Below are 24,053 nucleotides of genomic sequence, written 5' to 3' on the forward strand. Positions count from 1 at the left end.
GGCAAGCCGAGGTATGTTCAGTGGCAATGGGAATTTCAGCGATCTTTGGGAAAAGTCTTGTGTACAATGATGACGATGAGCTGGCGCACTATCGCAGTTTACATAGTTAGTTTTATATCAAATTTGCATAGCTGTTGTGTAATTAATATAGTACGTTTGTGCCAAGTGTGCGCAAACAAATGTACTTTATCACTCCAGCTTGGCAGGCACCTTGAAGGCATCACAGTCTAACGTTTCATGAGACTGGGTCCGCACCATTTACCACCCATGCGATCCTGCGGCTGTCCGGGAGGGCGGAGTTTGGTGTGAACGCTCCTATAAACACATGGGTGGAACAAACAAGTCAGTGTTTTTTATTTTATTTTATTTTATTTTATTTTATTTTATTCCAGACTTAATCAGCCAATAATTTGCAAGTAAGCTTAGATGATAAATAATGTTGATGTGTGGTTTTTAATTAAAGTTTACAAGATAAAAACACTTAAATGGTTTCTCAAAACACTTTTATCTACATTATGATTCTGTTTTCTGTGATAGATAGATAGATCCATTTATCACCCCAGCCAGGGCTCAAAAGCTTTTTTATTGTTATTATTATTATTATTATTATTATTATTATTATTATTAATAATAATAATAATAATAATAATAATAATAATAATAATGTTAATCTGGTCCCTGTACGATAGGTGTCAGAGCTTGGTTCGCATTGCAGGTAGTAAGTCAGATTCGTTTCCAGTGAGGGTTGGACTCCACCAAGGCTGCCCTTTATTACTGATTCTGTGTATAATTTTTTATGGACAGAATTTATAGGTGCAGCCGAGAAGTTGAGGGGATCCAGAATAGGGTGGATTGCCCTCTCCAGGTTGGGAGTGAGGTCCTGCCTCAAGTGGGAGTTTAAATATCTCGGGGTCTTGTTCACGAGTGAGGGAAGGATGGAGCGGGAGATCGACGGATTGGTGTAGCGTCTGCAGTAATGCGGACTCTGCGCCGGTCTGTCGTGGTGAAGAAGGAGCTGAGCCAGAAGTCGATCGAGCCAGTCGATCTACATTCCTACCCTCACCTATGGTCATGAGCTGTGGGTCGTGACCGAAAAAACGAGATCTCATATACAGGCGGCTGAAATGAGTTTCCTCCGCAGGGTGGCCGCGCTCTCCCTTAGAGATAGGGTGAGGAGCTCGGTCATCCGGGAGGAGATCAGAGTAGAGCCGCTGCTCCTCCACATCGAGAGGAACCAGTTGAGGTGGCTCGGGCATCTGGTCAGGATGCCTCCTGGACGCCTCCCTGGTGAGGTGTTCCAGGCACGTCCCTCTGGGAGGAGACCCCGGGGAAGACCCAGGACACGCTGGAGGGATTATATCTCTCGGCTGGCCTGGGAACGCCTCGGGATCCCCCCCGCAGAGTTGGCAAATATGGCTGGGGAGAGGGAAGTCTGGGCTTCCCTGCTTAGCCTGCTGCCCCCGTGACCCGACCCCGGATTAGCGACAGAAGATGGATGAATGGATGGACAATAATTTTAATGATATTGATGTTGTTGTTATTTAATCCACCTATTATTAATAGAGTAATCAATAAAATAATTTTTTTTTTTTTTTAAATTAATGGTTTATTGTGTTGTATTTCAGATGAAACTACAAACTATGCTCTTAGTAATATGGGTAAAAAAAAAAAAAAAGTTGAAAAAGAAAGAGAACTGATCTAAATATCAGAAATGACAGGCAAAAATGTTTTTTAAAAATTCACCTTGAATTGATTAGTAAGAATGTGCTATGCAAATTAATTCAACATCGACAGCAAAAAAAGCACATAGTGGCCAGAAGTCGAAGACGTTTAGAATGTGACATTTAAGTTAATCTGATTTTACCATAAAACAACTGATTAAAACCAGACATTCAATAAATATTTATTTTAGCCATCCAAACACATTTGATGACATATTGATTTTGCAGAAAACTTATTTCCATTATATCTGTAAGTTTAGTTCTGAAATACCTTACTCATTAAATTAGTCAATGAAGACCACATTTTATATTAGCAGTTTCTGAATGATGATGAACACAAATGGGAAAGATAAAGGAAGTACAACAATATCTCATCTCTCCTCTTATCATTCTTGTTTTCAGAAAAACAAAAAGGGAAAAAGACTTCTCTTTGTTCAAACAACAAAGATGGGCAGATTTTATCCACTGATGGACAGTTTGTCCAATCTGTGTGGAGATTCAGCTCATCACCGTCTTGCGATGTAAAAGGTTATTCCCACTTCCTCAGCACTGCCAAAGATGTGAAACTTGATAAGATAATTTCTAAGTTATTTATTTTTTATATACATATATTTATGTATTTATTTTATTTTATTTTTTTTTTTTTTATCAATTTAAAATTTTTTTTTAAAAATATCTATATTTTTGTTTAAAAAAAAAACATTGCAGGCACAGTTGTTAAAACAGATTAGTAGATTAATAATTGAATCACCATTATGTCATAGTCTATGGCTCATCCACCCATTCAGTCTTCCTTTTTGTGAGTAATGTGAATATTGATTAGCAGTTCGCAGGAGCTGGAGATGAAAAACCCTGACCTCCGATGACACTAAAAAAGGCGGAGCATCTCAGCCATATAAGCATCCACATCCACCACAGATACACGAGCATATCTGGAGGCATTGGAGAAAACTTTCGCAGAAGGAAAACATGGATTTTGGTTTGGCCAAGTTTGCTGCTCTTTGCGCGCTGTTCTCGGCGGTGTGCGGCGCTCCAGCCGCGCTGCAGGACGCGTGCGCGGACGTACAGCGCAGCTCTCTGGCGCTCAATCGTTATTCTAAAACAGCGGCAGTCCAGGTGAGTGAATATGTTTAAGTTGTTTGGGCAAATTTTGCTCAAATCACTGAGGAGGATTTTTATGTAGCCTCTATAATTTTTGTTGAAGATTTAAGAACCTAAAAACTCCTCTAACTTCTTCCATGAACTAATTCAAACGCACTGCGCAGCAATATCATTTTTGCTTTAAACTTTAATTTTCGCTTTACCTTATTATTAACTGTTTGTTTCCTAATTTTTCACAGGCAAGAAACCAATCAGCAGACCAGGCAAATTTCTCCTTTCCTGCCTGGATGGGGGGTAAAGATTTGTGCGACCCTGAGAGCCTTAAGAAGAAGTCTGCGGTAATACCACCGATGCATAAAATGACCTATTTATATCATACACTATCAGAGACAAAATATACAAATTAAATAATGCAACTTTAATATAAAGCCATTTACAAGTTTTCTTTTCCACCTTTCCTCTCTTCAGCCATGCGTCAGGAAGATATTCAGTGTTCTGACAAGCTACAAGTCTGCAGTTCAGAGGATTTCTGGATTGACAAAATGCTCCGGGTTTTCCAAGAATGTCAAACCAGCAGTGGACAATTTGCACAAAGATATGAGCAAATGCGTGAAGTCCTTTGGAGGGTGGAAGCACGACGAGGTAAGTTTAGTTGCTTTGGAAAGATGCGCAAAAGGTGGGGGGACAAGGAAAAATATGAATGTATTTGAGCATTTCTTACTCTATGTTGCTACAGGAGTCTCACATCCATGATGAAGATATCCCAGACTGGCAGGAGGAGCTCCTGTGCCGCGACACGCTGGAGAGACTCTTCTCCTTCTCCATCCTCACCGCTCGCGTCTTCGCCCCTGGAAATCCAGCAAATCACGCAGAAGGCTCAGCCCAGAAATGCATGTAGACCAACTCATGTGTTAGTGTTGGCTAATATGCAGCTGCTCACACTGTGAAGTATGATCACACTGATCAAAGCATGCAGTGACATGTTCTGGAGAAGTTCATGAATCCACTCGTGCTCCTGCCATCCACGCATGGAACAGGAATTACAATAATTCCAATGGAATTATTATTGATATTTTTATTCAAATAATATTTATTGTATTTATTCGGTATTTAAACAAATACTTTTGGAAAGAAAAAGCTAACCTTGTGTGTCATTTGTATGTTCAATAAATAAATAGCAATAGCAAAGAAGCCTATTCATGTTTGTGTTTTTTGTTTCATACATTAAGCCTTTGTTTTTGTCATGGTGACTGTTCTTTCCAAAGAAAACAATCACGCTATGCTTTAAAAGAAAGTTATGAAATTACCTGCACTGAGAAACTCCCCTTTTTTGAATGAATCTAAATAATAGCATGTAAGCATGAGAAGGAAGCTGTGCTTTCCTAAAAATATCCTCTTGCTTTTTGGAGATCCACAACTTCCTGAATACTTCCTTTTAAACATGCTCAGCTGTGGTTTTTCCGGGTCTGACACTGTCGATCCTGTGGCCATTTAAATATGAAAAACATGAAGATGATTATATCATGTTAAAAAGGAAGAGGAAGTAGTAATTGAGTGTAAATGTGTGTCCATGCATGTGCCCAAAGAGGAAGTTTCTCGTTTGAGTGAGAGTGGACTGAATTTTTATACAGAAATTAAATTTGAATTCCATTTAACACCATTTTTTAAATATTGTGTAAAATAGTCTTATATTTAGCCCTGTACTTAATAAACTAAGCTGGTGTCCTCAAGGAAGATCAAATTGACGCCTCTCTGGTGAGCTCCCACAGGCGGGGACCCCTGGAAAGCCCCCGGGGAAGGTACAACGCCTCTCAGCTGGCTGAGGAACACCTTGATGAGTTAGAGGAGTTGCTGGACTCTTACGCTCAGGCAACTGCTTGTGGCTCAACCCTGGATGAAGAGAATAGATGGATGGATGTTGAAAAGTTGTCCCAGTATCTTAAGCTTCAGATTGGTGGTGTTAGGAGGAAACTTTTAATGGTGTGGCTCAAATAATACCGATGCCGATGCAAGATGGTTGATGGATAAGCTGTGACGAACTGCAGAAGTGGTGGGGAACTGTGGGATGCAGTTCTGCAAGTTTTCAGCAAGTTTTCCCGACTCCAACACACCTGATTTGAATAAAAAGGGTGCAGAAGCCTAATAAGTTCTGCTAGTGATTAGTGATTTGAATCAGTAATGTTGGAGCAGGGAAACTTCAAAAGTTTACAGATGGCGGGCCAAGGTTCCCCACCACTGAACTACAGTGTCCCGCAGTTTCAGTTTACTTTGGCCCCTTTTCCACTGAAGGGTTCAGGCCGTCTGTTTTTAAGGATAACAGAGAGTTGACCCCCATAGCAAACCCGACAACCCGACAACCAAATTCATTGTCCAACTCAGTTTTATTTCTATAACAATTTATTGATAAATTCATCACATTTTAGCACTTTACACAAGTGGCACACAGCGCTTCACATCATGAAAAATACATTTGTATATTTAAATGAGCATAAAATAACAACTAGAAAATCTCTGAAGGAATTTTGATAGGTGTAATGAAGCAACTCAGTAAAGCCATTTTATCAAGACGAAACTCCTGTGAGACTGTTGTGACAAATAGGTCTTAATCCATGTGAGGGAGGGGCTGTGAACAGAACATCTGACATATTAAGACACCTACACTTGTAGAGCGGGTGTGTGTGATGCACAGGTCTCTATATAGACACTGAATGACAGTAATGAATCACTGACATCCATTACAAACCAATAAAACCTGTGGATTTTTTATTAAATGCATTCTGTTCCACTGAATCAGTATTCACTGGTGATTCAATAATAACTAGATAATTATTCAATTATTCCCTACTTAATCATGGAAAAATGGTCTGTACATTAGTGTATCTGGGGAGGTGTGTGCGTGATTACAGTCTTACACACACAACTGGTCCTGGCCTGCTCATCGTTGTTACGACGACAAGCTCTGCTTGGCGTTGCTACGACAACAGGGTCATTTTGTGATTGCTGACTCCTCTCTGAACTGTCAGTTCACAGATGAATGAGGCTTAAAAGAACCTGTAAAACAATCAAGCGCTGTTTGCATCCAAAAAGTCGGACTAAACCCATTTTTAAACTGTGAGCTCCAGAAGGGCTGGATGAACGCATGGATGTAATTTATTTTACCCAAATTTCCACAGAATTTAAATGGTGCCAAGTTAAAAACCCAACAGAAAAACATTAAGGTGAGGCAACCCAAGTTCCTGTTAAATGGCGGTTAATGAGAGGAAAAAGCAGACTTTCTGACGACTGGAGCACCGTATAACTCGAAAATTAAGTCCCAGTTATTCAGCACCAAGTTCATCTGAAGCCAGTCTAAATTCCTTTGTTTTGGCATGTAATTCACACACTCACATGTCAAGACCGGCGTCCAACTGGACACGCAACAGTCCACTAGCCCCTTCCCATGGTGTCCTCTAATGCTTGATTTCATGCTTGTGTTGTTTTCACTCTCATATGTAAGTCAGTTTGGATAAAAGCATCTGCTAAATGAGGCTGTAAATCTCTCTTTTGCGTTTAACCAGGACAATAAATTATGCATCCCTTTAGTCCTCACTAGCAATGAACTGCAGGATGAACACTAATTAATACACTTTATTTGGGTTTTTCAGTGAATTTTCCTCGAGCTTTAGTCCTACAAGACATGTACTTTAGTAATGTAGTATGGACAGGGCCGGATTAAAAGTGCACAGGCCCCTGGGCCCAGAGTGTTCCAGGGGCCCCCTTCCCCACCGCAACATTGTGAAAATTGTGAATGATACACTGTGAAATGACATTTCTAACATCTCTCAGCCAGTGGTACCAATAGCAACACACTGGACACTGTGGTGTAACTATCTGGCTTTTATGTACATTTTGTTTTATGTCCAAACTGCTGGTGTTTTCCCCACATGGGCCCCGAGTGGGAGTGGATCCCTGAGCCTGTGCCCATAATTCCCATTGGATAATCCAGCCTTGAGTATGGAATATAATACACAAAAATTTACTCCCACTTCACAATTGGCTGGATGTAATGTAATGTTATATCTGGATATGAGGAGAGGATTCAAATCCAAAGTGATTGGAAATAAAAATCCAGGTCCAGGAACTCAAAGTGGTTAGAAATAAAAAGTCTTTCATAAAAATTGGCAAGAATTATTAAAATGCCCATTTCTATTAAAGGCCTTTTATTTCTAACCACTTTGAGTGCATGAACCTAGATCTTTACTTCCAATTATTTTGGATTTGAATCCTCTCCTCATGCTCAGTGGTTTGAGGGATGCCTGCAGTGCACCTGCCATCTCATCTTCATACTTTGAGGTTATATCTGGATAGTGTGAACTGAACTGATGTGTCTATTTTAATTTTCTAAGCCACACATGCTCATTAACCTGGGATTTGCTGGAATACTCCACAAGAACATCTGCACCAAGAATGAGTTGGAATTCCCAAAATCAGAGAGGATGACATGACTAAAGGTGGTAAATAACAAGATTCTGTTGGACTTCCAGATCCAGACTTATTCCTAGTGATGGTTACAAGGTGGCAGGAGTGACTGATAGAACAATCCTTAATGGTATCACATCAAGAAGAAGAAAATCGGGAAGCTGAAAAAATATTAAGAGCTGGAAGAGGAAGTGAAAAAGGTGTGGGAATAGAAGCACTCGAGGCTCGAGGATACTCTCAATGTGGGAGAATGGCTCCAACGGATCCACGACTGGAAACTTACAGGCAGTTTTTCAGAAATGATGACTTTTGTTCTGGTGACCTGAACCAGCAGAAGCTGCCATTCAGCATCTGAGGATGAAGAGTTTAAACTCCCCCATTTATTTATCTTTTTTTCACAAAGGAAGTGATCAAATCTCATGATGAAAATGCACATTAAGTCATAAATATTTCATATTAGACAGCACTCACTGGTATGTCTGGTATGTCACTGGTATGTTCTTCAAAGGTTGCAGATTCTCCATCATTCATTCTGTCCATCCATCCATCCATCCATCCATCCATCCATCCATCCATCATCCATCCATCCATCCATCCATCCATCCATCCATCCATCCATCATCCATCCATCCATCTGTCCATCCATCCATCCATCCATCCATCATCCATCCATCCATCTGTCCATCCATCCATCCATCATCCATCCATCCATCCATCCATCATCCATCCATCCATCTGTCCATCCATCCATCCATCATCCATCCATCCATTCATCCATCCATCTGTCCATCCATCCATCCATCATCCATCCATCCATCCATCCATCCATCCATCATCCATCCATCATCCATCCATCCATCTGTCCATCCATCCATCCATCATCCATCCATCCATCTGTCCATCCATCCATCCATCATCCATCCATCCATCCATCATCCATCCATCCATCATCCATCCATCCATCCATCATCCATCCATCCATCCATCCATCCATCATCCATCCATCCATCTGTCCATCCATCCATCCATCATCCATCCATCTGTCCATCCATCCATTCATCCATCCATCTGTCCATCCATCCTTTCATCCATCTGTCCATCCATCAATTCATCCATCCATCCATCCATCCATCTGTCCATCCCTCCATCTGTCCATCCATCCATCCATCTGTCCATCCGTCCGCCCATTTTCTTTACCTATTTGTCCAGTTCAGGGTCACAGGAAGCTGGAGTCTATCCCAGCAATCATTGGGCGAGAGGCAGGTACACCATGGACAGTTCACCAGTATCATTTCTGTCAGAAAATGTTAAAACTGGTTGGAATACATAACTCCCCCCCACAAAATATGTCGTTTTTCAATACTCTAGTGTCAACCAAGAGTATTGTAAAAAAAAAAAAAAATTGAATAATTAAAAGAGGAAGAAAGGAAAAAAGAAGAAAAAATAATAATATGTAATCAAAATGTATTCTCATGGTGCTCTTTACATTATTGTCTTTTTTTTTTTTTTTTTTTTTACATATTTCTGTGGCATGATCAATAATTACGGATTCTGACATTCTTAGTTGTGTAATTTCTGTGTTTTACATCTGTACATTGGCAGGAGTGTGGAGAGGTGTAAGAGTGAGCCAGTTTGTCTTTTCTTGTTTTGTTTGTATCTTAAATATTGTTTTGCGTTTAATCTGTGTAATTGTCTGTCATAATATATTGTTATACGTTTTATGTTTTGGACTCCCTCAAAAACGAGAGGTACATCTCAAGGGGTATTCCATTAAATAAATAAATAAATAAATAAAACAATTAATGTCAGGAAGCAGTAAGATAATAAAAAAAAAAAAAAAAAAGGACAACTCCCATGTAAGTTGATAGTAATATCTTTCATTTTATTATTATTCAATTAACCCTTTAAGACCCAATCCATTGAAAATGGTAATAAAAGTATTATTTTTTTTAATATGTGATTTTATTTGTCCCTTTAAAAAAAAAAGAAAAACACGTAACAAACGTTTAATTTGATTTTGGGGGGGATATTTATAATTTATTGCCATGCAATATGTCAAAATTATAATGGTGTAATCTTCTGCTTTCTGGTGTCTATTAAGGAGCAGAAGACAGTAACCACATTGTGTTTAAGAGGATTTTAAGCATAAAGTGATGCATAATGTCTCAAAAACTGTAAGTATCATGTGTCACACAAGGCTCTATTGGGTTAATTACAGATTACATCACATTACAGATTAATTTCCACTGGGTTCCTTTTTTTTTTTTTGTTTATGTTTATGATTGAGATAAGCATTAAAACAAGGGTGTCCTGCAGGTTTTCAATGCATTCCTGCTTCAACACACTTGATAAGAATTAAATGGATCTAACAGGGAATAAACTTCCGCAAAATGACTCGTTAATTTGAGTCAGGTGTGTTTGAGAGGGGACACATTGAAAACCTGCGGGGTTGTGACCCTAAAGGACAGAGCTGGACACCCCTGCATTAGAAAAGGATAAGTTTGTAAAATATGAATGTCATTATTGAGAGTTTATTACAAAAAAGTGACCACTCATTCAGAGGTCATAAATAAATAAAAGTGATGTAACTTCTATCATGGTTTTTATCTTATCACAACGTTGTTGTTGTGCTTCCAGTAATTCAATAAATAAACAGAAAAAGAAAAAAACAATAGAATTACAGTGTCAATACAGTCTAAACTGTTGAAATACCAACTTACTGAAAAATGTTGCTGAACTACAAATATCTGAAAACTAACGCTCGTATATGAAAACATAAGAACATCCCGTACGTGAAGTAAACTGGATTCTAGTTCTTATATTAGATTATTTAACATCTAACATCACTTCCTTTTTTACATGTGCTACTGGGGAACTGTTTGTTTATTGACTGGAACCATCACTGCCATTGTTTTTATTCCAAGCTTTAGCGTAACTCTGCAGCTTCACAGTGATCAAATGATATGTTGTGTTTGCAGATCATTTAAGGGGGAAAAAGCTGATGACAGGTTCATCGCTGCAGGTTTTTTTTTTACAGTGTAAGGTAAAATGGCCAATTCTCTTAAAATGTCATTTTCTATTCGGTCATTTTGCATAATACTGCAAATCAGAGAACATTCCTGATTTAAGGTAGAGGATTGTTTTATCAGTATAATCTTTTATTATCAGGTTTTTCCTCATGCTCAATTATAGCAGCAGAAAAATCTTTATGGATGGACAAGACTTTTAACAACCAAAGTCGTCCTGTTGAGTTTATTACAAATAAGTTTCCTCTTCACAAGTCATAGATAAAAAAATAACAGCCTCATAACTTTAAAACTGTTTGCAAGAACCGCTGTGAAGATTTCTTAATAAATTGAAATATTTCAATATTTATACTATAATATAATAAATATAAATATAATATAATAAAATATAATATAATAATATAACTATAATAATATACTATAATAACTATAATAATATGATAACTATAATAATATACTATAATATTTACTCAACAGAGCTGGAAAATAGTTTCAGCTTTGTCAACAAAATGTATGTGTGATGTGCAAAAGTCACATCACAGGTCCTGCAATGCAGGAGGCAAATAAACTCAACATGTTCTCATCCATTTAAAGAGTACCTGATACACAGGTTTGTTTGTTGCCAACACAATTCATGTTTGCATATGATAGAACGAAACATTTACTCAGGACCTGGTGCAATTAAATTAAGCAATTAAAAAAACAATATTCCCAAATACAGACACAAACTATTGTTCTGATATTCACAAATAGAGATTTGTGCAGGTTAGTTGTATGCAAGATGGCAGTAGAGCAGAATTTAAAGTGCTTTTCAAGACATCTCTTGAAATTTACTGTATGTTTTTATATTGAAATATGTGTTGAAGGGTTTAAAAACCACGATGTCAGCCTTTTCAATATTGTGCAGCTCCAATAAACTGTCAGGTTAATTCAAGCAGGTTTAAAAGCCACACTCAATACACTAAAATGAATAACCAGTTCTTATGATTTTTATTTAGCAATTAGTCAGTCTTAGTTAATTCATTATTTTATTTTGATTTGATTGTAATTTTTGGCAGTTTGTTGCTGCCTTTTCTTTTTTATGCTCGTTTTGCACCATCTATAAATCAAATCAAATCAAAGATACTTTATTTATCCCTGAGAGGAAATTCAAGACTTTCAAGCTTTTCATGCTTTTATGTAAAGCACTTTGAATTGTTTAGTTTATTATGTACTACACAAATAAACTAGCTTTGTTGTGCCTCCAGTAATACATTAAGAAACAGGAACAAAAAAAGGACAAGAAAAGAATTTGTAGAATTATATTGTCAATACCGCACAAACTACTGAAGTACCAACATATAACAAAACATCAAACATCCTGTAGATTACCTCACTTGCATTTTAGTTCTTACATTACATCAGCTAACATATTATATCACTTCCTTTATTTACACGTGCTACTGGGAAACAGTTTCCTCAGTGACTGGAACCGTCAGTGTTTTTGTTTTTATTCTCAGTGTAGTTGTTATCCACCCTTGTAACAGGCTGCTCCAGGTTCCCTATTTTAGCCTGAAATTCCTGTCTTCACTTGAATTCAGAATAAATTTCCATGCTTGGCTTCACCGGTCACTGCAGTTCAGATTGATGTGATCATTGTTTGATCATAACTCAGCTGCTTCAGCATGATCAAAAGAGCTATGATGTTTGTAGGTCATTTAGAGGGAAAAAGTTGATGACAAATTTATGGCTGCGGCTACTTGAGGTTTTTACAGTGTACAGTAAAATGCCCAATTCCCTTAAAATTCCTCTTTTCTATTTGGTCATTTTGTGCAATAGTGCAAATCAGAGAACATTCCTGTTTTAAGGTAGTGGATTGTTTTATCAGTTTTATCTTTTATTATCAGGTATTTAGATTAAAAATTAACAAAAGACATTTACATCTGGATATTTAATCAACACAGTTTGAACTGCATTTCCAATCAAACGCATGTAAAACAATTTACACAATTTATTTAAAAGAAAAATAAAATTACATGCACTATGATAGAAGACCACAGATAAACGTTAATATCCTTTAATGAAATACATTCATTTCAGGCACAAATCTGCTCTTTCAATTTCTGAACATTCAACTCTTTATCTAAATATATTTGCTATAAAATAACCCAAATAAGATGATAAGGTGCATTTCAGCATTCAGGATCACTACTCATAAGTCTCCTATGAAAAATGAGTTACTCCTGCTGAACAAGGACCAAGTGGAAAGATTCGGAAGGTCAACTCTTGGCAATTCAGATTTTTTTTCACATTTCCAGACCAACAGGTCAGTAAAGAAGCAAATTTTTGCAGTTTTTATGTGTAATCAAGGTCCTCTTGTTTGATAGTGTCCATTTACGTTTTGAAATTAAGATTGCAACATGGAAATGTACCTCTATTTTCATAGATTATTGGCAGATATTCCGTTTAACCTTTTGTGTGTGTGTGTGTGTGTGTGTGTGTGTGTGTGTGTGTGTGTGTGTGTGTGTGTGTGTGTGTAATTATTTTATGAGTATTCATTACAATCTACTCAGTAGCAAGACATTACAGGTCAGAAGCCAGAAGTTAAATCATTTCCAAGCATGATGAATCCCTTCCTGACTGGAAAAAGGCGTGGTTGATGAATGAAAAAATTTTTTCTTAACTAAATTAAAGAGGTTTCTTACAAAATTATACACAAAGTTTATCCAGCAAAAAACACTTTAAAAAGATTTAATTTTGAGATGGATTACACTTGCACCTTCTGCAGCCTGGAGGTAGAAACTATTGATCATTTTTTTTATCACTGTTTGTTCAGTAAATTGTTCTGGATTGATGTACAAACTTTTATTCAAAAGAAAACAGAACATTTAAAAGAAAAGGACATTTATTTTATTTTGAAGATTAAAAAAAAGTGGAAAAGGAATTGACATTTTTTGTACAACTTGTTATACTCTTGGGAAAGTTTCATACTCATAAAAGGAAATGGCTGATGGCAAGCCGAGCTTTGCAATGTTTTCAATACAGCATCATAATTAAAGAGCTTAAAAATCCTAAGGCCTTAAAAACTACGGGCATATTGGACAAATTCTTATTTCACAGATATAGTCTCACTGATACTTGGTATGATAGATATGTGTGTAGACGTATACACAAGTGAAGATGCTCAATGTTTTACATTTTTTTTTTATGTATTGTCCATAGCCTGCATATTCTTTTTGTACCTATTTTCATTTAATCCTTGACCCCCTGACTTACCAGTTTATGTTCTGTATTTTTTTTTTTTTGTTCAATTGTGTAATAAAAAATGAAAAAGAAAAAAAAAAATCACTTCCGATAGTTTTGCTCATATTTATTCATACCCTTTCATTAAAGAAGGAAAAAACAGCTTCCTGTAAAATAAGCTGAAATTGACCAAAGTAATAATAAATGAAAAATTTTATGAAAATCATTACATTATTTTTCTATTTTGGTTCAATAGAAATATTTTTAAAAAGCAAACAAATAAACAAATTTATTACATATTACATCAAACATAAACTAATATTTTGTTGAACAATCTTAATATTTCCACTCCAGTCAGGTGTTTTCTGTTCCTCTCAGTCAGACTTCTGCACCTGTTGACAGGTATTTTGTCCCACTGTTCAACAGAAAAGTGCTCTAATTTGTCCAGGACCAATTTGTTTGTTTTTGTTTTATTCTTTCTTCAACTCAATTAAATAAAATTTAAAAAAAAAAACCACAAAAAAAAACCCAGTGTCTTATATTACTAAATTATATTTTTGCAAATTTTTAGTTATTGTTCCCTTTTTAAGTCTCCAGTTATTTGAGTGACTGTTGTAAATTCAGCCTTTTCTTTAATGAAAGGGGATGAATACATATGAGCACAACTGTATGTTTCTGGAGAAGAAGAAGAAGAAGAAAAAGAACAAGGACGCACATTCGTATACTTGGGAATTAACAATCATAATAAATTCGTCTTTATTAAGAACCTCTGGGAAATTCTTGGAGGACAGCTGCTCTTTGTAGTCTGTTTACCTACCCTCGTAAAGAAATGGCCAGGAGTTTTGAAGTCAGACCGCTGCAGCAAGAGGAACCAACCCCGACATAACGAGGGCGGAGTTACAGAAAAAACAAGGAAATTCCTCGTGAGCTACGACAACACAGGAAGGTAAAGTTTGCTCCGGTGAAATGTGAAGTTTTAAACCTCGAAATGTCGAACAATTCAGATTAAATAGCCACAGCTTTAACAGAAGGTGTAACCCCGTTCAACATGTCATTAGCCACCGTTCGCTGCGGTCAGCTTGACTTTGAACGCACCTTAGACAACATGTGGATGTTAGCAAGCTTGCGATTATTCTGTCCTTTTCAACTCATAGTATGTAGTTAAAGGGTTTGAATATTGCGTGAATATTGATTGCGAGACTTTTATATAGTAATTGAAATATCTGCTTCTTTAAAGTTCACATTTCGTGCCTGGCTAATTGCTATTGAATGGCTAGGTAACTAGCTGAGTGATGGTTGGGAGTCTTGTGCAAGGAAGCGCGTCTTTTGTTCACTTCAGTCCAGCTTTATTTGTACAGCGCCACTTCACAACAATGTTGTCACAGGGCACTTTATACACACATCATTTCAAACCAATGCATACATAGCCTATAATAGAAACCAGCTGATTGCATTGAATCATGACTTTGATCCAATTCCCCCATCCTGAGCATGCATGAGGCGACAGTGGAAGGAAAAAACTCCTTTTAACAGGGAGAAAGTTGTTAGGTTTAAAACCTCTGTGACATGTAAAATTAAGAAAGAGCCACGGACTCAGAACTCGGTGTAACCTTTGCAAAGGGAAGAGAACAGTCTCAGAGCTTGCACAGAATCCAGACAGTTTTCTTCACTTGCTCTTCCTTTGCTCAGGCTTTTTATTTGACAGATAGTGGCATGATGCATCTCACGAGTTCACCAGACAGAAATGATCTTTGTTAAAGTAATCTAAAAAATTAACATATAATAAAAGAAAAGATAAGTCATGAACAAATGATAATATATACATTTTCTAACAAAAACCCCCGACAGAACCCAGCTCAGGGAGGCCATCTGCCTCGACTGGTTGGGGTGGAGATAGGGTGACCTGATCTTCTCTCACCAAATGTGGGACAAACACTGAAAATGTGGGACAATGTGAGATTCCACTCTACCGTGACAAAGAAAAAAAAAACAAAAACCCAAAACTTTCTATTCTGCTCTTTGATGATAAAATTACTATCCAAACATAACAAATCTGGGATTACAAAGCCTCCCTCTGAGTAGCGCGTTTTTTGTGATTCAGATTTTTTGTGCCATTTCACGTCATATTCCCCACCCTGTGACATGTAAAAATTACTTTGACAAACCCTTTCACAGCCTCCTTGAATAGGTTTAACCCAGGAATATATGCTTTTTCTTCTTCGCTGCAGTCGTCTCCCTGTCCTCCATGATCAATCTGTGTATTTATTTATTTATTTTCGTTAGCGGGTGCACCGGTGCATCCTAGATGTGCATTAAGTCCTGCCCCCTAGTTTGATTGACATGAGTGTAACTCAAATCAGCAGGCGGTGTGATGTGACAGCCGTCAAATCTTTTGCCACACACAATTAGTAAAAGCCAGTTTTTTCTTGTTTTTTTTTTTCCTTCACAAAACTGAAGACTGGTCGTAACAATGTGGGACAGCGCTTCGTTTTGTGGGACGAGTAAAAAGTAATAGAAATGTGGGACTATCCCACACAAAGTGTGACATCTGGCCACCCTAGGTGGAGAGGACACGAAAGACAGATCAACATGTACAACTGCACTTATTCAGGAAGACCTGCGGAAAAAAGGAGAAATAAGTTAGAGACGGCAATATTGACATATATTTATACATTAATATATTAGAGAAATGAAGCGAGGTACATCTCAGTGCATCAGGTGACGTCCCCATTGCTACATAATTAATGGTTGGCTAGACTACCCATAACTATAAGAGCAAAGAGCATAACCTGGATAGTTGGGTCCCGTACATGCAGACTCCAACTCAGGAGATGCTCATATCCTAACTATAAGAATCATGAAAAAGGAAGGTTTTCAGCTCGATCTTAAAGGTGTGGAGGGAGTCTGCCTCCTGAACCCACGGTGGGACCTGGTTCCATAAGAGAGGAGCCTGATAGCTAAAGGCTCTTCCTCCCATAGTACTCTTTGAGACTCTGGGAACCACCAGTAAACCTGCAGTCTGAGAGAGAAGTGCTCTATTTGGAATATATGGAACTATGAGATATTTTATGTACAATGGAGCTTAGTGATGGAGAGCTTCTTGTTAACCAGAACAATTAAATGGCGCGGAATTAATTAAGCAGATTATTGTTAGGATGCTGAAAAACCTCGATTCAGTCATTTCTGGAAAACTTATTCTCACTGGTTCAAACAGGAACTTTGAGAGAGGTCATATGATGTTACATGTCATTTTTCTAATTATTTTTTCATGCTTAGTGTACAGCACTAATTAATTTATAACATTTCTAACAAATATTTAACTGTAACATCAGTAAAACGGAAGAAAACAGTAGATTTAACTTGTGAAATTAATTTTTTAAGTACTTTTTTAACAACTCATTAAATTCATTAAATTGTTCTTCCATGTATCTCTATTTTATGTTAAGCCCCTTCATAGCGGATTCAACATACACTCCTCACAGCATCACACAGTTGCTTCAGATTTGTCAGCTATCCATCCATGATGAGAATCTCTCCTTCCACCATATCCCAAAGCTGCTTTATTGGATTGAGATCTGGTGACTGGGCATTGTTGGAGTACAGTGAACTCATTGTTATGTTCAAGAAACCAGTTGTAAATGATTGATTGAGCTTGTGACTTGGTGCATTATCCTGCTGGAAGTAGTCAGCAGTAGATGGGTTAACTTTAGCCATAAAGGGATGAACATGGTCAGTAACAATATAAAGAGCTCAAAGTGTCAAAAAACATGACTTTTACATCCAGTATTATTCTGTGTGTACCTTTCTTACATATAACCAGGTTTTTAACTGCGTTAGCATTCTGTTTAATAAAGAATCATGAACAGAAAAGTTTTCTATGCTTCTGAAATCTATACAACTTTCTTTAAAGCACCCTGACATTTTTATTCTGTCTCCCTCCCTTCAGATGAATGTTGGCGTAGCTCACAGCGAGGTGAACCCCAACACGCGGGTGATGAACAGCAGGGGAATATGGCTCACCTATCTGCTGCTTACTGTCGTGTTACACGTCACCCTGCTCAGCATTCCTTTCTTCACAGTGCCGCTCGTCTGGACCCTTACTAACGTCATCCACAACCTGGTCAGTCAACAGACCAAACAACGGTCTGAAATAATACAACCAGTCCAACAGATTTCACAGCCAAAGCTGTCAGGTGTGAATTTATCGTGTGGTTCTGAATCTTACAAGCCTTGTTTTCAAAATAATATAAATATAAGACACGAAAGTGTTTCAATTTAAAAAAAATTTTTGCTTAATGTATGAAAAAAGTCAACTTGTTGAGCATAATATTAGCTTGTTGAGAACATATCTGAAATATGACTATAAACTTTAAACAGAAAGTAAGGAAATTTGTGTCATTTCTTCATTTAACATTTCTCAACAAATAAATCTTATATCATCAGAAATCCTGTTTATTTCCATTTAAAATGGAACCAGATTTGGAAAGAAAATCCATTTTGTGGGATGAGTAGCAAGGTTGTGAGCATGTAACACTTACCAAACCTTCTCCCAATAACAAACAGCTTACTCTGCTGTTGAGTATGCTTTGTTGTAGTTTAACTTATTGAATGATTGAAGAAACAAGACGTATTAGTTGTTTAATAATGTCCTCATTTAACAAATTAGAAGTCTGAAGAACCACAACAGCCTGGTATCTCCTCCTCGTGCTCACTTTTCCCCGTGAGATGCCACCTTTACACCATCACATCACCTCGATTCAAAGGAGGACAATCAGGGACCGGATTGTCGGTACCTGGTGTACCAGAAGTTCAAAACAAGCAAAATAAACATCTTGGCATCGGCAGAGAAGATTCAGCAACTTTTTCATGCGTGCAGCTGCCATACTCGGCTTTATTGCTTATTGCACAAATGCCTTTTCCTTTGAAATGGGAAGTAAACGCACTTTCTAACGGCAGAAGGTTTGATATGTTTCCCTGCTGCAACATACCTGACTTATATTAATGGCTCATAAACAGCTTGTACACAACTTGACAAGGTGTTGGAAAAATAAGTTCATGTGAATGAGCTGTGTTGTAGCAGGGAGGGAAGCATAAAAAACGTCGTTCCTCCATCCTGGTCTGCATGTTTTAGTTCTTACCGACTCCAGCACACCTCATCCAGATTAACTGAGCTGTTCATAAAGTTCTGTGCAAGCCTAAACTAATGTTGATGCCAAGTGCTCTGAAGTCTGGACACCTCTAAAACTTGCAGGGCACCGTAGTCCCAGAGGACCAGTCTGAGAAAGGCTGATCTAAAACCTGCAGATCACTGGCTCTAGAGATCCAGGTTTGTGATCCCTGCTCTAAAAACAGCAGGGTTGATGGTTCCTGTTCTGCTTCCTTGGTGATGCTGACATCAAATACGGTCCTTCTCTTATTTCTGAGTACAGTGAAGTTGGTTAGTAAACATGTTAAAACTTGTCAGTTTGTCTGTAAAATAACTAATTAATTAGCTAATTGCATATTTAAGTCTTTTTGCATTTTAAAACATTTTCAACTTTTTAAATTAATGCTGAAACTCTGGATGGAGTCCACTGATTCAGTACATAGATACACAGAAATTAAGATCTTAATATCTGTGAAGGATTATTTGCATATTTATAAATGTGGGTCTTTGTGTCTGACCGTTGTTTATCTCTGCTGTGTGCTCGTTCCTCTGCAGGTGATGTACCTGTTTCTACACACAGTGAAGGGGACCCCTTTCGAAACTCCTGACCAAGGAAAAGCTCGTCTGCTCACACACTGGGAACAGATGGACTACGGAGTCCAGTTCACTTCTTCACGCAAATTCCTTACCATCTCGCCAATTGTTCTGTAAGTACCGGGTCATCTACCACACCACCCAGTTTCACTTTCATTATATCCAAATTAGTATCTTAGTAAATACAGCATGTAAGTGCTTCACTGGAATGGGTGTGAAGTTTTGACCCATCTCATGTTCGGACAGTTTGGACTCTTCAAGCAAAGATTAAGTAATTGGAATAGATGAATAATAAACTGGTAAGTTATTGGTACCAACAAATGGTTGGTAAAAAAAAAAAAAAAAAAAAGACAGAAACAGCTTTTGCTTTATGACAACATGATGTGAAAGTAGGAAATGATGTTGATGACACGTCAATTGTTGACAGAAACTGAGACATGACATTACTACATAAATGTCAGAATCAACATATGTGTTACGGTGTCACCTGGAACGCTGTCAAAAATGTACATGATTATTGCCTTCCAATAGAAAACCACAGGAAAGCAGCCCAGTTCATCTAGGAACCATTAATGTTTGATGTGAAACTGCAAAAGTAGAGACAAAAAAAGTGAAACTGAGCAGTTTTGAACATGTTTTAATAGAGATGTTACACGGGTAAATATCTCTGGAAGCCATCAGTTGATTTTGATGACCCTTATCAACCCACAGAGTCAGGAAATAGAAAGAAGTGAAGCCAAAGATAATTTATTACAGATACAATAGAGAACTTAGCCCAGTTCTTTGCAACAAACTTTATGGTATTAATTCTTTTTCTTTTAATATAGATGATAATATGGGGTGTGAGGGGAGTAAACAAAAAAAAGAAAAGCTTGTAGCACTTCATGGAAGGACCTGCGTCCAACGGGACAGTCCACCAGCACCTTCCTACGATGTCCTCTATTGTTTGATTTTGTGCTTGTGTTGTTCTCACTCATACGTAAGTCGCTTTGGATAAAAGCGTCTGCTAAATGACTGTAGAATAGAATAGAGTGAATACTTTCTCCATTATTTTAATGTAAACTTCCAGGACTTTCATGATTTATTTCAAAGGCAAAGTTATAGGACATTAGCGGAGGTTTCTGAGGTGGAACAAAACAAAAAAAGGGCAAAAGTAAGACACGATTTCTGACTTTGTGACACAACGATGATGATGATACAGACAAATCTGTAACCAGCAGAGTCTCTGCTTTCATGCGACACCTTGTGTGTTTGGTTTGCTTGAAGTGAAGAAATAAGCAGGTGCTTTAAAACTGACATTTTTTATTACCTTCCCATATAATTACATGTGCTTTGAATTGTGTTTTGTTTAGATGCCACTGCTCGGCAGTCTCTTATCAGTTTCTCCCTGTGATTTTGGCATGCCGCATGTTAGGTTTTGTGCTTCATGTGCAATGATCTTCTGTACTACACGTATGTCATTGAGCCCCCTTTGCAGGAGGCTCCCACCAAGAAGAAGCAAATAAAACTAAAATGCAAGGATATGCAGATCTCACAAACCAATATTTAATTTCTCACATGATATATAAACCTTTTTACCATTTTGGGAAGGATATTTACCCTTCTTGATTTAATTATTATGCTACAGGATATTTGCAGACATCTTCATATGCTGTTCCATGGGGCTTGGCTGGCCCGTGATGAATCCCCAGAGAGTATCCAAAGTGACTGTTGTGGACATTTTTGCATCTATATACCCATTTTCTGGAACATCTCTAAGACTTCAGAACTCCAGTGCACTATAAGAGGCTAAATACCTCTGACTCAAAAGGCTCATGGTCAATTTGTGTGATTTTATAGCTAAAACACACTGCTGAGCATACAAGGTGTTTTTTTAAAAAACATTTCAGCACTTGTTGAAATAGACAGGAACTATCTGGTAAAAGGAGACAAACTGCTGAAATTTTTATGCTCCCGTAAAGCTTTGCAACTTGAAAGCAGCTTGAGATATCTGAGATTTATTTATTATTTTATTCTGATGACTGAAGTGTTGAAACAGTTTCTTACACCCTCTCTGTTTGCAGGTACATCTTGGCCAGTTTCTACACAAAATACGATCCTACACATTTTTTTGTCAACACCTGCTCCTTGCTCAGCGTTCTCCTCCCAAAGTTGCCTCAGTTTCATGGAGTACGGATATTTGGTATCAACAAATACTGACAAAACTCAGTGGGGGACTGTAACACCAACACTGGACTGCTGTTTTTTTCTGTTCCTGTCGAACCTATATTCTATTTTTCAGGTTTTGAGGAGAAGCAAAGTTGTGATTTGTCTTAACTATGCAGCGCAGAGAATTCTGCAAGTTGCATCTTGGGTGGAAAGTAAATGCAGATGTGTAAAAGTGCTCTTGACTGACATTCCTCATAGTAAAATGACAGTTTTCTCTTGTTTTTAAGAGAGCAAAGTTTGATCTACAGATTTCAAATATGGTTCCTTTTTCTTTGCTTTTTATTTTTTGTTTGCAAGTCTCGAAAGCTGAGTGGATCATGACTGAATGTTTTCTTTCTTTGGGGCAGTTCCTTGTTTTGTATTTAATACACGCATTTACACAACCACAATAAAAAAAAATTAGCCATGTTAGAAATCCTGTGGTGTGTTATTGATGAGACATGCAAACTTTGGCTTGTTGAAGCCAAACTGAGTGGTAGAAAACCACTTTTGTCATTTGTTTATGTGCATAATAATCTGGCGATCACACACGGGCAGGATATCAAGGTCAGTGGGGAAGTCCGGATACTTTACATGAAGGGGGCATCACAGTGTTTGCTATATGATCATATATTCAAGGGTTTCCCCCCCTCTTTCACACGTTGCGTAGACATATTTGCTTTGGAGGGAGGTTTTCCTGTCCAAGGTGCATGTTTTAAGGAAATGGTGAAAAGGAAATGCAGCATTATTGTGATTACATGTCGAGTATGTCAGACTCTGCCGTGGAAATACATGCAAATCCAGCTAGCAGCATCAGCTGAGTTATTGTGACAAATTGTTTACATTGGTGCTTTTCACATTTCCTGCCTTCCAATACTTCCAGGCCTGATGCAAAGTGGGGAATCCTTTACTGGGGTCAGCACGGCCGCTGGGTTAAATGTCACCACGTCAACAAGATGTCAGATTGGGTTTACTGAAACTAGGGTGGGGAAAAAGCATGACAGCTTCTAATATCTGGTTTATAACCTAAATTAGGTCCCTTTATATATTAAAAGAAAAATTACTGGCATTGTGATGTAAAACTTGCAGTTTAAGCCGCTCCTAGTTATCTGTATAACTCCAGAAGCATAGATTCAGAATAAATGTGGGAGGAAATACACAGATAAGAGAAAGGTCAGATGTTTCTACTTTAATGTTTTTTGAGTTAAGCCTATATTTGAGTTAATTACCAGAAATGACAACCCCAAACGGTAAAATGAGGAAGAAACAAAAGAAAATCATTTCAAAGACTGTGGCTTTTCAAAGGAATATGCACATTTGGATGGGATTGTAGATAAGTAAAACAAGACATTCAGAAAGTTGTAGTTTTAAAAACGCAGTTTGTGTAAGGGGCCGTTGGATTCAGCTCATTGCTCTTGATGTTTGCAAAGTGGAAACTCCAAAGTTCACAGCTGTGCTGAGCAGCAACAGTCCCACTGAGACTGACCAGTGTATCACAGATCAGAAAGTAAAAGCAGAAGTCATAATTGATCAAATGCCAACTCTGAAGACAAGAAAATGAAACTTGTTTCATCTTCCAAAATGCAGCTATCGGGATATTTAAATATTTTGAAGGGATTTTATTGTGTTAAACGCTGTCAGAAGCTCTTGATATTGATTTCCATCCTAACACTGCAACAGCCATATCTGGTACCATCGACAGAAAACTCTACAATGAGTGATTGAAGCATCCTTTGCATGTAGAAGGAAATGTGACCTAACGCAGCACATGCATTTGTTAATAGGATATTTATCAATGTGAATCATGTGTCTTGTATCGTGCACTGCTTTAGTGGCGGTGAGCCTGTGTGTACACTCTCTCTTATATGTAGAAATTCTGTTCTGGTTGGTTCTGGGAGGTGTGTGTATATGGGGAGGGGTGTTACAAGAAAATACTGACATGAGAATTGTTCCAAGGATCCTTTTCTTTTGTTTCTGACTGTTCTGCTGGTGCTCTATAGAAATGTATATATAAAACATATTAAAACACTTGAACTGTTCAATTTTCTACCAAGCAGTTTTCACCATTTTATTATCTTTCATAGTGAAATATCACCCAGAATACGATTCCCAAAAGTATCAATTTTAGAAATTAACTAAATTTTTCATGCAGTCTCTGAAGAAATAACTGATCAAATAAATGCAATAAAGACAAAAACCAAAGTTTATATGGACTAATAGGATATTATTTCACACATTATTTTTATTCAAAACACTTGAGGACGTTTTCACTGATGTGTCCAATAAAATGAATGAAATGAGCCGAAAACTAACACGACCACACTTTTCTTCCTCCAATAGAAACCTGGAATAAGAACTGAAACAAGCTGAGGTTCAGAGGTGAGAATTAATTACAGTTTAATAGAAAACATGAAGTAAATGTCCTTATTAAAGCGAACCTCAGTGAAATGAGGCTGTAAACACAGTATATCTAGAGATCTAAAACTTTTTCTGACTAAAGACAACAGACAGGAATGGATTTGGTTTCAGTGCACATTAAAAGATGATCCGTTTGGCATCTTGTAATGCTACAAATGAATCTGACCACATATATGTTTG

The 24,053-nt window shown here is 37.5% G+C and overlaps 1 protein-coding gene across 1 annotated transcript; it reads left to right on the forward strand.

Moving 5' to 3' along the window:
• Positions 1-14,393: 14,393 nt before the first annotated feature.
• On the forward strand, positions 14,394-21,633 carry ormdl2 (ORMDL sphingolipid biosynthesis regulator 2). The gene is made up of 4 exons (XM_079239117.1): positions 14,394-14,474; positions 17,475-17,648; positions 19,230-19,381; positions 21,332-21,633. The coding sequence occupies exons 2-4, from the start codon at positions 17,475-17,477 to the stop codon at positions 21,465-21,467; spliced, it is 462 nt and encodes a 153-aa protein (XP_079095243.1). The 5' UTR covers positions 14,394-14,474; the 3' UTR covers positions 21,468-21,633.
• The last annotated feature ends 2,420 nt before the right edge of the window (positions 21,634-24,053 follow it).

Source organism: Telmatherina bonti (assembly GCF_933228915.1).
Source record: "Telmatherina bonti genome assembly, chromosome: 4".
NCBI lineage: Eukaryota > Metazoa > Chordata > Actinopteri > Atheriniformes > Telmatherinidae > Telmatherina > Telmatherina bonti.